This window comes from Notothenia rossii, assembly GCF_949606895.1.
Source record: "Notothenia rossii genome assembly, chromosome: 1".
Lineage (NCBI taxonomy): Eukaryota > Metazoa > Chordata > Actinopteri > Perciformes > Nototheniidae > Notothenia > Notothenia rossii.
In genome coordinates this window covers 1-15,000 of record NC_136912.1, presented here as the reverse complement: position 1 = coordinate 15,000, position 15,000 = coordinate 1, and the positions used below count along the sequence as shown (strand labels likewise).

General features: G+C 47.0%; 1 protein-coding gene across 1 annotated transcript in view; it reads left to right on the top strand.

Moving 5' to 3' along the window:
• LOC307045084 (alanine--tRNA ligase, mitochondrial-like) overlaps positions 1-14,995 on the top strand; it is a gene marked incomplete at its 3' end in the record, with an annotated part of 34,526 nt that extends 19,531 nt beyond the window's left edge. The window contains exons 11-14 of the mRNA XM_079690588.1: positions 2,960-3,095; positions 4,990-5,159; positions 5,240-5,353; positions 14,891-14,995. Of these exons, the coding sequence (XP_079546714.1) occupies positions 2,960-3,095; positions 4,990-5,159; positions 5,240-5,353; positions 14,891-14,995 (525 nt within the window). The remainder of the gene's footprint in view (positions 1-2,959; positions 3,096-4,989; positions 5,160-5,239; positions 5,354-14,890) is intronic.
• Between the last annotated feature and the right edge of the window lie 5 nt (positions 14,996-15,000).

The following is a 15,000-nucleotide window of genomic DNA, read 5'->3' as shown; positions in this document are numbered from 1 at the left end:
ACTCTGACCTACACACACCTGAGTAGGTCTCACTCTGACCCACACACACCTGAGTAGGTCTCACTCTGACCTACACACACCTGAGCAGGTCTCTGACCCACACACACCTGAGTAGGTCTCTGACCCACACACACCTGAGTAGGTCTCACTCTGATCCACACACACCTGAGCAGGTCTCTGACCCACACACACCTGAGCAGGTCTCACTCTGACCTACACACACCTGAGCAGGTCTCACTCTGACCTACACACACCTGAGCAGGTCTCACTCTGACCCACACACACCTGAGCAGGTCTCACTCTGACCCACACACACCTGAGCAGGTCTCTGACCCACACACACCTGAGTAGGTCTCACTCTGACCCACACACACCTGAGCAGGTCTCACTCTGATCCACACACACCTGAGCAGGTCTCACTCTGATCCACACACACCTGAGCAGGTCTCACTCTGACCCACACACACCTGAGCAGGTCTCACTCTGACCCACACACACCTGAGCAGGTCTCACTCTGATCCACACACACCTGAGCAGGTCTCACTCTGATCCACACACACCTTAGCAGGTCTCACTCTGATCCACACACACCTGAGCAGGTCTCACTCTGATCCACACACACCTGAGCAGGTCTCACTCTGACCCACACACACCTGAGCAGGTCTCACTCTGACCCACACACACCTGAGCAGGTCTCACTCTGACCCACACACACCTTAGCAGGTCTCACTCTGATCCACACACACCTGAGCAGGTCTCACTCTGATCCACACACACCTGAGCAGGTCTCACTCTGACCCACACACACCTGAGCAGGTCTCACTCTGACCCACACACACCTGAGCAGGTCTCACTCTGATCCACACACACCTGAGCAGGTCTCACTCTGACCCACACACACCTGAGCAGGTCTCACTCTGATCCACACACACCTGAGCAGGTCTCACTCTGATCCACACACACCTGAGCAGGTCTCACTCTGATCCACACACACCTGAGCAGGTCTCACTCTGATCCACACACACCTGAGCAGGTCTCACTCTGATCCACACACACCTGAGCAGGTCTCACTCTGATCCACACACACCTGAGCAGGTCTCACTCTGACCCACACACACCTGAGCAGGTCTCACTCTGACCCACACACACCTGAGCAGGTCTCTGACCCACACACACCTGAGCAGGTCTCTGACCCACACACACCTGAGCAGGTCTCACTCTGATCCACACACACCCGAGCAGGTCTCACTCTGACCCACACACACCTGAGCAGGTCTCACTCTGATCCACACACACCTGAGCAGGTCTCACTCTGATCCACACACACCTGAGTAGGTCTCACTCTGACCTACACACACCTGAGCAGGTCTCACTCTGATCCACACACACCTGAGCAGGTCTCACTCTGATCCACACACACCTGAGCAGGTCTCACTCTGATCCACACACACCTGAGCAGGTCTCACTCTGACCCACACACACCTGAGCAGGTCTCACTCTGATCCACACACACCTGAGCAGGTCTCACTCTGACCCACACACACCTGAGCAGGTCTCACTCTGATCCACACACACCTGAGCAGGTCTCACTCTGACCCACACACACCTGAGCAGGTCTCACTCTGACCCACACACACCTGAGCAGGTCTCACTCTGACCCACACACACCTGAGCAGGTCTCTGACCCACACACACCTGAGCAGGTCTCACTCTGACCCACACACACCTGAGCAGGTCTCACTCTGACCCACACACACCTGAGCAGGTCTCACTCTGACCCACACACACCTGAGCAGGTCTCACTCTGACCCACACACACCTGAGTAGGTCTCACTCTGACCCACACACCTGAGCAGGTCTCACTCTGATCCACACACACCTGAGCAGGTCTCACTCTGACCCACACACACCTGAGCAGGTCTCTGACCCACACACACCTGAGTAGGTCTCACTCTGATCCACACACACCTGAGCAGGTCTCACTCTGATCCACACACACCTGAGCAGGTCTCTGACCCACACACACCTGAGCAGGTCTCACTCTGACCCACACACACCTGAGCAGGTCTCACTCTGACCCACACACACCTGAGCAGGTCTCACTCTGACCCACACACACCTGAGCAGGTCTCACTCTGATCCACACACACCTGAGCAGGTCTCTGACCCACACACACCTGAGCAGGTCTCACTCTGACCCACACACACCTGAGCAGGTCTCTGACCCACACACACCTGAGCAGGTCTCACTCTGATCCACACACACCTGAGCAGGTCTCACTCTGACCCACACACACCTGAGCAGGTCTCACTCTGACCCACACACACCTGAGCAGGTCTCACTCTCTGCTGAAACCTGTCCCTCTCATCTGAAACCTGTCTCTCTGCTGAAACCTGTCTCTCTCATCTGAAACCTGTCTCTCTGCTGAAACCTGTCTCTCATCTGAAACCTGTCTCTCTCAGCTGAAACCTGTCCCTCTCAGCTGAAACCTGTCTCTCTCATCTGAAACCTGTCTCTCTCAGCTGAAACCTGTCCCTCTCAGCTGAAACCTGTCCCTCATCTGAAACCTGTCTGTCTCTCTGCTGAAACCTGTCTCTCATCTGAAACCTGTCTCTCTCAGCTGAAACCTGTCCCTCTCAGCTGAAACCTGTCTCTCTCAGCTGAAACCTGTCCCTCATCTGAAACCTGTCTGTCTCTCTGCTGAAACCTGTCTCTCATCTGAAACCTGTCTCTCATCTGAAACCTGTCCCTCTCAGCTGAAACCTGTCCCTCTCAGCTGAAACCTGTCTCTCTCATCTGAAACCTGTCCCTCTCAGCTGAAACCTGTCCCTCTCATCTGAAACCTGTCTCTCTATTGAAACCTATTTGTCTCTCAGCTGAAACCGGTCTCTCATCTGAAACCTGTCTGTCTCATCTGAAACTTGTCTGTCTCAGCTGAAACCTGTTCGTCTCTCTCAGGTGAAGTCTGGGGGTCAGACAGGTGTTCAGTCTCAGGTGTTGGACGTCCTCAGTCTGGCGGAGCTGCAGCGTCTCAGAGTCCCTCACACCGACGACAGCCTGAAGTACCAGTACAGCCTGCAGCAAGACAGATACGGTACTGTCTCACCCTCCGCCTTACTCACCAGTCTTCATTTAATTTAATTTCAAACCGTTATTTAACGAGGTTGGTCCCATTGAGATCATAGATCTCTTTTTCAAGGGAGACCTGCAGCATATAGGTTCCACATGAAACATAAAACAATAAAGGACATCATAAATTATATTTACAGGATACATTTAGATAGTTATAGACATTTACAAGTGCCCATAGTATCAACGAGCATTTCATTTAGCCTAGCTTTAAAGACATGCAGAGGAATGAGATCGCTCAGTTTCAATTCTTGCTGAAGATTGTTCCAAGCAAGTGGAGCTGCGCACATAGAAGCTGTCTCACCTAAGACAGTCCTTGCTCTTGGGACATCTAACAATACTACATCATGAGATCTCAGACCATAGCTGCTTACAGCTCTCTGTGTGATCAGAGAGCTGATATAATACGGGAGTTTACCCAACATGGCTTTATAAATAAACATGTACTGTGACTGAGCCTCCGTACAGTTAGTGAAGGCAGACCTGCCCTTGCACACAGGGTACAGTGATGGGTTAATGCTTTACTGTTTGTCACAAATCTCAGAGCACTGTGATACGCAGCATCTAGTTTGACCAGGCAATGGGCAGGTGCATTCATATAGATCAGATCACCATAGTCCAGCACAGGTCAAAAGGTCACAGAGCCTTTTCCTGGCCTCAAGAGAGAAACAGGACTTGTTCCTGAAAAAGAAACCTAGCCTAACCCTCACCTCTCTAAGCAGGTTATTGACATGAAGTTTAAAAGAGAGACAATCATCAAGCCAGATACCAAGGTATTTGTAACAGGCAACCACTTCAAGTTTTGTTCCTTGCGTAGATACAATATCTAAAACAGGCTCTGGTCTCTTTTTAGCTTTAGAAAAGAGCATTATCTTGGTTTGATCAACATTTAAAAGAAGCTTGAGTTCAGAGAGCTGAGTCTGAATAATGTTAAAAACAGCCTGTAATTTAACACCAGCCTCCTGAATGGAGGGACCTGCTCAGTACATCACGGGATCATCCCCATACAAATGTAAAGTAGCTTCATCCACATTTTCACCTAAACTGTTGATATGGAGAATAAAAGTGGACCTAAAACAGAACCTTGAGGAACACCATTAGTAATGTTTAACCACTCAGAAGACAGCCCATCAAAGTGAACACATTGGGACCTTTCAGAGAGGTAGTTCACAGACCACCCCACTGCATGGCTGGATATGTCAGTACTGAGTAGCCTCTGCTTTAAGATGTGATGATCGACGGTATCAAACGCTTTGGACAGGTCAATAAATAGAGCTGCACAACTCTGTTTATTATCTAAAATACTCCTAATGTCATTCATCTCTTTCATTGTGGCAGTGATGGTGCTGTGTTTCTTTCTGAAGCCTGACTGATGTTTAGACAGGATGTCATTCTTACATAAAAACTCCTTTACCTGTTCACTCACTAGGCGTTCAAGAACCTTAGCCAGAACTGACAACTTAGAGATTGGCTTATAATTATTTAATAAGGTGGCTTCCCCTCCTTTTAGCAAACGCAGGACATACGCTGACTTCCACAATTTTGGAATTGCATTTGTGTTGAGTGTCTCACCTGTCTCTGCCTTACCCTCCGCCTGTCTCACTTGCTGTTGTCTCACCTGTTTGTCTCACCTGTCTCTCCTTTCTGTCTCACCTGTCTCACCTTTCTGTCTCACCTGTCTGTCTCTCCGGTCCGTCTCACCTGTCTGTCTCACCTGTCTGTCTCTCCTGTCTGTCTCACCTGTCTCACCTGTCTCCCAGTGTTCCCAGCATGCAGTGCGTTGGTGCTGGCCCTGTATGATGGCAGCTCTCTGGTCTCACCTGTCTGTCTCTCACCTGTCTCACCTGTCTGTCTCCCAGTGTTCCCAGCATGCAGTGCGGTGGTGCTGGCCCTGTATGACGGCAGCTCTCTGGTCTCGGAGGTGGGGGAGGGGCAGCGCTGCTTCGTGGTTCTGGATCAGACCTGTTTCTACTCTGAACAGGGGGGGCAGTCACACGACCAGGGATACTTCACCCGGGACGGTCTGCAGGTGAGAGGGGAAATGCATCATGGGAAGTTTACCTGCCCATTAGCTTCTGTTAGCGTAGCTCTGACTGTTTCCTGTCTCAGGACGTCCCGTTTCCTGTGGAGGCCGTGGAGCAGGCGGGGGGGTACGTTGTGCATCAGGTGACCACAGCTGGACCCCTGAAGACCGGAGACCAGGTGCAGCTCCACCTGGACCAGGTACACACACACACACACACACACACACACACACACACACACACACACACACACACACACACACACACACACACACACACACACACACACACACACACACACACACACACACACACACACACACACACACACACACACACACACACACTGTTTTCCTCTGTTTACATCCTGCTGCTTTAAATCTGTGTTCTAACTGAGGGATCAGAGCTGATTATACAGGTCCCTCCCCAGGTCCACGTTATGCAGGTTAATGATAACTAGTCCCTCCCCAGGTCCACGTTATACAGGTTAATGATAACTAGTCCCTCCCCAGGTCCACGTTATACAGGTTAATGATAACTAGTCCCTCCCCAGGTCCACGTTATGCAGGTTAATGATAACTAGTCTCTCCCCAGGTCCACGTTATGCAGGTTAATGATAACTAGTCTCTCCCCAGGTCCACGTCATACAGGCTAATGATAACTAGTCCCTCCCCAGGTCCATATCATACAGGCTAATGATAACTAGTCCCTCCCCAGGCCCATATCATACAGGATAATGATAACTAGTCCCTCCCCAGGTCCATATCATACAGGTTAATGATAACTAGTCTCTCCCGGGGTCCATATCATACAGGTTAATGATAACTAGTCCCTCCCCAGGTCCATATCATACAGGCTAATGATAACTAGTCTCTCCCCAGGTCCATATCATACAGGGTAATGATAACTAGTCCCTCCCCCGGTCCATATCATACAGGCTAATGATAACTAGTCCCTCCCCAGGTCCATATCATACAGGCTAATGATAACTAGTCCCTCCCCAGTTCCATATCATACAGGGTAATGATAACTAGTCTCTCCCCAGGTCCATATCATACAGGGTAATGATAACTAGTCCCTCCCCAGTTCCATATCATACAGGTTAATGATAACTAGTCCCTCCCCAGGTCCATATCATACAGGGTAATGATAACTAGTCCCTCCCCAGTTCCATATCATACAGGTTAATGATAACTAGTCCCTCCCCAGGTCCATATCATACAGGTTAATGATAACTAGTCTCTCCCCAGGTCCACGTTATGCAGGTTAATGATAACTAGTCCCTCCCCAGGTCCACGTTATGCAGGTTAATGATAACTAGTCTCTCCCCAGGTCCACGTTATGCAGGTTAATGATAACTAGTCTCTCCCCAGGTCCACGTCATACAGGCTAATGATAACTAGTCCCTCCCCAGGTCCATATCATACAGGCTAATGATAACTAGTCCCTCCCCAGGCCCATATCATACAGGATAATGATAACTAGTCCCTCCCCAGGTCCATATCATACAGGTTAATGATAACTAGTCTCTCCCGGGGTCCATATCATACAGGTTAATGATAACTAGTCCCTCCCCAGGTCCATATCATACAGGCTAATGATAACTAGTCCCTCCCCCGGTCCATATCATACAGGCTAATGATAACTAGTCCCTCCCCAGGTCCATATCATACAGGCTAATGATAACTAGTCCCTCCCCAGTTCCATATCATACAGGGTAATGATAACTAGTCTCTCCCCAGGTCCATATCATACAGGGTAATGATAACTAGTCCCTCCCCAGTTCCATATCATACAGGTTAATGATAACTAGTCCCTCCCCAGGTCCATATCATACAGGGTAATGATAACTAGTCCCTCCCCAGTTCCATATCATACAGGTTAATGATAACTAGTCCCTCCCCAGGTCCATATCATACAGGTTAATGATAACTAGTCCCTCCCCAGGTCCATATCATACAGGCTAATGATAACTAGTCCCTCCCCAGGTCCATATCATACAGGCTAATGATAACTAGTCTCTCCTCAGGTCCACGTCATACAGGTTAATGATAACTAGTCCCTCCCCAGGTCCACGTTATACAGGCTAATGATAACTAGTCTCTCCTCAGGTCCACGTCATACAGGTTAATGATAACTAGTCCCTCCCCAGGTCCACGTTATACAGGCTAATGATAACTAGTCTCTCCTCAGGTCCACGTCATACAGGTTAATGATAACTAGTCCCTCCCCAGGTCCATATCATACAGGTTAATGATAACTAGTCCCTCCCCAGGTCCACGTCATACAGGCTAATGATAACTAGTCTCTCCCCAGGTCCATATCATACAGGCTAATGATAACTAGTCTCTCCTCAGGTCCACGTCATACAGGCTAATGATAACTAGTCCCTCCCCAGGTCCATATCATACAGGCTAATGATAACTAGTCCCTCCCCAGGTCCACGTCATACAGGCTAATGATAACTAGTCTCTCCCCAGGTCCATATCATACAGGTTAATGATAACTAGTCCCTCCCCAGGTCCACGTTATACAGGCTAATGATAACTAGTCTCTCCTCAGGTCCACGTCATACAGGCTAATGATAACTAGTCCCTCCCCAGGTCCATATCATACAGGCTAATGATAACTAGTCCTTCCCCAGGTCCACGTCATACAGGCTAATGATAACTAGTCCCTCCCCAGGTCCATATCATACAGGCTAATGATAACTAGTCCCTCCCCAGGTCCATATCATACAGGCTAATGATAACTACTCCCTCCCCAGGTCCATATCATACAGGCTAATGATAACTAGTCCTTCCCCAGGTCCACGTCATACAGGCTAATGATAACTAGTCCTTCCCCAGGTCCACGTCATACAGGCTAATGATAACTAGTCTCTCCCCAGGTCCATATCATACAGGTTAATGATAACTAGTCCCTCCCCAGGTCCATATCATACAGGGTAATGATAACTAGTCCCTCCCCAGTTCCATATCATACAGGTTAATGATAACTAGTCCCTCCCCAGGTCCATATCATACAGGTTAATGATAACTAGTCCCTCCCCAGGTCCATATCATACAGGCTAATGATAACTAGTCCCTCCCCAGGTCCATATCATACAGGCTAATGATAACTAGTCTCTCCTCAGGTCCACGTCATACAGGTTAATGATAACTAGTCCCTCCCCAGGTCCATATCATACAGGTTAATGATAACTAGTCCCTCCCCAGGTCCACGTTATACAGGCTAATGATAACTAGTCTCTCCTCAGGTCCACGTCATACAGGTTAATGATAACTAGTCCCTCCCCAGGTCCATATCATACAGGCTAATGATAACTAGTCTCTCCCCAGGTCCACGTCATACAGGCTAATGATAACTAGTCTCTCCCCAGGTCCATATCATACAGGTTAATGATAACTAGTCTCTCCTCAGGTCCACGTCATACAGGCTAATGATAACTAGTCTCTCCCCAGGTCCATATCATACAGGTTAATGATAACTAGTCTCTCCCCAGGTCCATATCATACAGGCTAATGATAACTAGTCTCTCCCCAGGTCCATATCATACAGGTTAATGATAACTAGTCTCTCCCCAGGTCCATATCATACAGGCTAATGATAACTAGTCCCTCCCCAGTTCCATATCATACAGGCTAATGATAACTAGTCTCTCCCCAGGTCCATATCATACAGGCTAATGATAACTAGTCTCTCCCCAGGTCCACGTCATACAGGCTAATGATAACTAGTCTCTCCCCAGGTCCATATCATACAGGCTAATGATAACTAGTCTCTCCTCAGGTCCACGTCATACAGGTTAATGATAACTAGTCCCTCCCCAGGTCCATATCATACAGGCTAATGATAACTAGTCTCTCCCCAGGTCCACGTCATACAGGCTAATGATAACTAGTCCCTCCCCAGGTCCATATCATACAGGTTAATGATAACTAGTCCCTCCCCAGGTCCACGTTATACAGGCTAATGATAACTAGTCTCTCCTCAGGTCCACGTCATACAGGTTAATGATAACTAGTCCCTCCCCAGGTCCATATCATACAGGCTAATGATAACTAGTCCCTCCCCAGGTCCACGTTATACAGGCTAATGATAACTAGTCTCTCCTCAGGTCCACGTCATACAGGCTAATGATAACTAGTCCCTCCCCAGGTCCATATCATACAGGCTAATGATAACTAGTCCCTCCCCAGTTCCATATCATACAGGCTAATGATAACTAGTCCCTCCCCAGGTCCATATCATACAGGCTAATGATAACTAGTCCTTCCCCAGGTCCACGTCATACAGGCTAATGATAACTAGTCCTTCCCCAGGTCCACGTCATACAGGCTAATGATAACTAGTCCCTCCCCAGGTCCATATCATACAGGCTAATGATAACTAGTCCCTCCCCAGGTCCATATCATACAGGCTAATGATAACTACTCCCTCCCCAGGTCCATATCATACAGGCTAATGATAACTAGTCCTTCCCCAGGTCCACGTCATACAGGCTAATGATAACTAGTCCTTCCCCAGGTCCACGTCATACAGGCTAATGATAACTAGTCTCTCCCCAGGTCCATATCATACAGGTTAATGATAACTAGTCCCTCCCCAGGTCCACGTCATACAGGCTAATGATAACTAGTCTCTCCCCAGGTCCACGTCATACAGGCTAATGATAACTAGTCCCTCCCCAGGTCCATATCATACAGGCTAATGATAACTAGTCCCTCCCCAGGTCCATATCATATAGGCTAATGATAACTAGTCCTTCCCCAGGTCCACGTCATACAGGCTAATGATAACTAGTCCTTCCCCAGGTCCACGTCATACAGGCTAATGATAACTAGTCTCTCCCCAGGTCCACGTCATACAGGCTAATGATAACTAGTCTCTCCCCAGGTCCACGTCATACAGGCTAATGATAACTAGTCCTTCCCCAGGTCCACGTCATACAGGCTAATGATAACTAGTCTCTCCCCAGGTCCACGTCATACAGGCTAATGATAATTAGTCTCTCCCCAGGTCCACGTTATGCAGGTTAATGATAACTAGTCTCTCCCCAGGTCCATATCATACAGGCTAATGATAACTACTCCCTCCCCAGTTCCATATCATACAGGCTAATGATAACTAGTCTCTCCCCAGGTCCATATCATACAGGCTAATGATAACTAGTCCCTCCCCCGGTCCATATCATACAGGCTAATGATAACTAGTCTCTCCCCAAGTCCATATCATACAGGCTAATGATAACTAGTCCCTCCCCAGGTCCATATCATACAGGCTAATGATAACTAGTCTCTCCCCAGGTCCATATCATACAGGCTAATGATAACTAGTCCCTCCCCAGGTCCATATCATACAGGTTAATGATAACTAGTCCCTCCCCAGTTCCATATCATACAGGCTAATGATAACTAGTCCCTCCCCAGGTCCATATCATACAGGCTAATGATAACTACTCCCTCCCCAGTTCCATATCATACAGGCTAATGATAACTAGTCCCTCCCCAGTTCCATATCATACAGGCTAATGATAACTAGTCTCTCCCCAGGTCCATATCATACAGGCTAATGATAACTAGTCTCTCCCCAGGTCCATATCATACAGGCTAATGATAACTAGTCCCTCCCCAGGTCCATATCATACAGGTTAATGATAACTAGTCCCTCCCCAGGTCCATATCATACAGGTTAATGATAACTAGTCCCTCCCCAAGTCCATATCATACAGGTTAATGATAACTAGTCTCTCCCCAGGTCCATATCATACAGGTTAATGATAACTAGTCTCTCCCCAGGTCCATATCATACAGGCTAATGATAACTAGTCCCTCCCCAGGTCCATATCATACAGGCTAATGATAACTAGTCTCTCCCCAGTTCCATATCATACAGGCTAATGATAACTAGTCCCTCCCCAGGTCCATATCATACAGGTTAATGATAACTAGTCCCTCCCCAAGTCCATATCATACAGGTTAATGATAACTAGTCTCTCCCCAGTTCCATATCATACAGGTTAATGATAACTAGTCTCTCCCCAGGTCCATATCATACAGGCTAATGATAACTAGTCCCTCCCCAGGTCCATATCATACAGGCTAATGATAACTAGTCTCTCCCCAGTTCCATATCATACAGGCTAATGATAACTAGTCTCTCCCCAGTTCCATATCATACAGGCTAATGATAACTAGTCCCTCCCCAGGTCCATATCATACAGGTTAATGATAACTAGTCCCTCCCCAAGTCCATATCATACAGGTTAATGATAACTAGTCTCTCCCCAGTTCCATATCATACAGGCTAATGATAACTAGTCTCTCCCCAGTTCCATATCATACAGGTTAATGATAACTAGTCTCTCCCCAGTTCCATATCATACAGGCTAATGATAACTAGTCCCTCCCCAGGTCCATATCATACAGGTTAATGATAACTAGTCCCTCCCCAAGTCCATATCATACAGGTTAATGATAACTAGTCCCTCCCCAGGTCCATATCATACAGGTTAATGATAACTAGTCCCTCCCCAAGTCCATATCATACAGGATAATGATAACTAGTCCCTCCCCAAGTCCATATCATACAGGTTAATGATAACTAGTCCCTCCCCAAGTCCATATCATACAGGTTAATGATAACTAGTCTCTCCCCAGGTCCATATCATACAGGCTAATGATAACTAGTCTCTCCCCAGGTCCATATCATACAGGCTAATGATAACTAGTCCCTCCCCAGGTCCATATCATACAGGCTAATGATAACTAGTCTCTCCCCAGGTCCATATCATACAGGTTAATGATAACTAGTCCCTCCCCAGTTCCATATCATACAGGCTAATGATAACTAGTCTCTCCCCAGTTCCATATCATACAGGCTAATGATAACTAGTCCCTCCCCAAGTCCATATCATACAGGTTAATGATAACTAGTCTCTCCCCAGGTCCATATCATACAGGCTAATGATAACTAGTCCCTCCCCAGGTCCATATCATACAGGCTAATGATAACTAGTCCCTCCCCAGGTCCATATCATACAGGCTAATGATAACTAGTCTCTCCCCAGGTCCATATCATACAGGTTAATGATAACTAGTCCCTCCCCAGTTCCATATCATACAGGCTAATGATAACTAGTCCCTCCCCAGGTCCATATCATACAGGTTAATGATAACTAGTCCCTCCCCAAGTCCATATCATACAGGTTAATGATAACTAGTCCCTCCCCAAGTCCATATCATACAGGTTAATGATAACTAGTCCCTCCCCAGGTCCATATCATACAGGTTAATGATAACTAGTCCCTCCCCAGGTCCATATCATACAGGTTAATGATAACTAGTCTCTCCCCAGGTCCATATCATACAGGTTAATGATAACTAGTCCCTCCCCAAGTCCATATCATACAGGTTAATGATAACTAGTCCCTCCCCAAGTCCATATCATACAGGTTAATGATAACTAGTCCCTCCCCAAGTCCATATCATACAGGTTAATGATAACTAGTCCCTCCCCAAGTCCATATCATACAGGTTAATGATAACTAGTCCCTCCCCAGGTCCATATCATACAGGTTAATGATAACTAGTCCCTCCCCAGGTCCATATCATACAGGTTAATGATAACTAGTCTCTCCCCAGGTCCATATCATACAGGTTAATGATAACTAGTCTCTCCCCAGGTCCACGTCATACAGGCTAATGATAACTAGTCTCTCCCCAGTTCCATATCATACAGGCTAATGATAACTAGTCCCTCCCCAGGTCCATATCATACAGGTTAATGATAACTAGTCCCTCCCCAAGTCCATATCATACAGGTTAATGATAACTAGTCTCTCCCCAAGTCCATATCATACAGGTTAATGATAACTAGTCCCTCCCCAGGTCCATATCATACAGGCTAATGATAACTAGTCTCTCCCCAAGTCCATATCATACAGGTTAATGATAACTAGTCTCTCCCCAGGTCCATATCATACAGGTTAATGATAACTAGTCCCTCCCCAGGTCCATATCATACAGGTTAATGATAACTAGTCCCTCCCCAAGTCCATATCATACAGGTTAATGATAACTAGTCTCTCCCCAGGTCCATATCATACAGGTTAATGATAACTAGTCTCTCCCCAGGTCCATATCATACAGGCTAATGATAACTAGTCCCTCCCCAGGTCCATATCATACAGGTTAATGATAACTAGTCTCTCCCCAGGTCCATATCATACAGGCTAATGATAACTAGTCCCTCCCCAGGTCCATATCATACAGGCTAATGATAACTAGTCTCTCCCCAGGTCCATATCATACAGGCTAATGATAACTAGTCCCTCCCCAAGTCCATATCATACAGGCTAATGATAACTAGTCCCTCCCCAGGTCCATATCATACAGGTTAATGATAACTATTCCCTCCCCAGGTCCATATCATACAGGTTAATGATAACTAGTCCCTCCCCAAGTCCATATCATACAGGCTAATGATAACTAGTCCCTCCCCAGGTCCATATCATACAGGTTAATGATAACTAGTCCCTCCCCAAGTCCATATCATACAGGTTAATGATAACTAGTCCCTCCCCAGGTCCATATCATACAGGTTAATGATAACTAGTCCCTCCCCAAGTCCATATCATACAGGTTAATGATAACTAGTCCCTCCCCAGGTCCATATCATACAGGCTAATGATAACTAGTCCCTCCCCAGGTCCATATCATACAGGTTAATGATAACTAGTCCCTCCCCAAGTCCATATCATACAGGTTAATGATAACTAGTCCCTCCCCAAGTCCATATCATACAGGTTAATGATAACTAGTCCCTCCCAGGTCCATATCATACAGGTTAATGATAACTAGTCCCTCCCCAAGTCCATATCATACAGGTTAATGATAACTAGTCCCTCCCAGGTCCATATCATACAGGCTAATGATAACTAGTCCCTCCCCAGGTCCATATCATACAGGCTAATGATAACTAGTCCCTCCCCAGGTCCATATCATACAGGTTAATGATAACTAGTCCCTCCCCAAGTCCATATCATACAGGTTAATGATAACTAGTCCCTCCCCAGGTCCATATCATACAGGTTAATGATAACTAGTCCCTCCCCAAGTCCATATCATACAGGCTAATGATAACTAGTCCCTCCCCAGGTCCATATCATACAGGTTAATGATAACTAGTCTCTCCCCAGGTCCATATCATACAGGCTAATGATAACTAGTCCCTCCCCAGGTCCATATCATACAGGCTAATGATAACTAGTCCCTCCCCAGGTCCATATCATACAGGCTAATGATAACTAGTCTCTCCCCAGGTCCATATCATACAGGTTAATGATAACTAGTCCCTCCCCAAGTCCATATCATACAGGTTAATGATAACTAGTCTCTCCTCAGGTCCATATCATACAGGCTAATGATAACTAGTCCCTCCCCAAGTCCATATCATACAGGTTAATGATAACTAGTCTCTCCTCAGGTCCATATCATACAGGCTAATGATAACTAGTCCCTCCCCAAGTCCATATCATACAGGTTAATGATAACTAGTCTCTCCTCAGGTCCATATCATACAGGCTAATGATAACTAGTCCCTCCCCAAGTCCATATCATACAGGTTAATGATAACTAGTCTCTCCCCAGGTCCATATCATACAGGCTAATGATAACTAGTCCCTCCCCAGGTCCATATCATACAGGTTAATGATAACTAAGTCTCTCCCCAGGTCCACAGAATGTCCCTCATGGTGAACCACACAGCGACTCACCTCCTGAACTTCTCTCTGAAGACGGTTCTCGGGGACTCGGTCCAACAGAGAGGATCCCACGTCTCAGC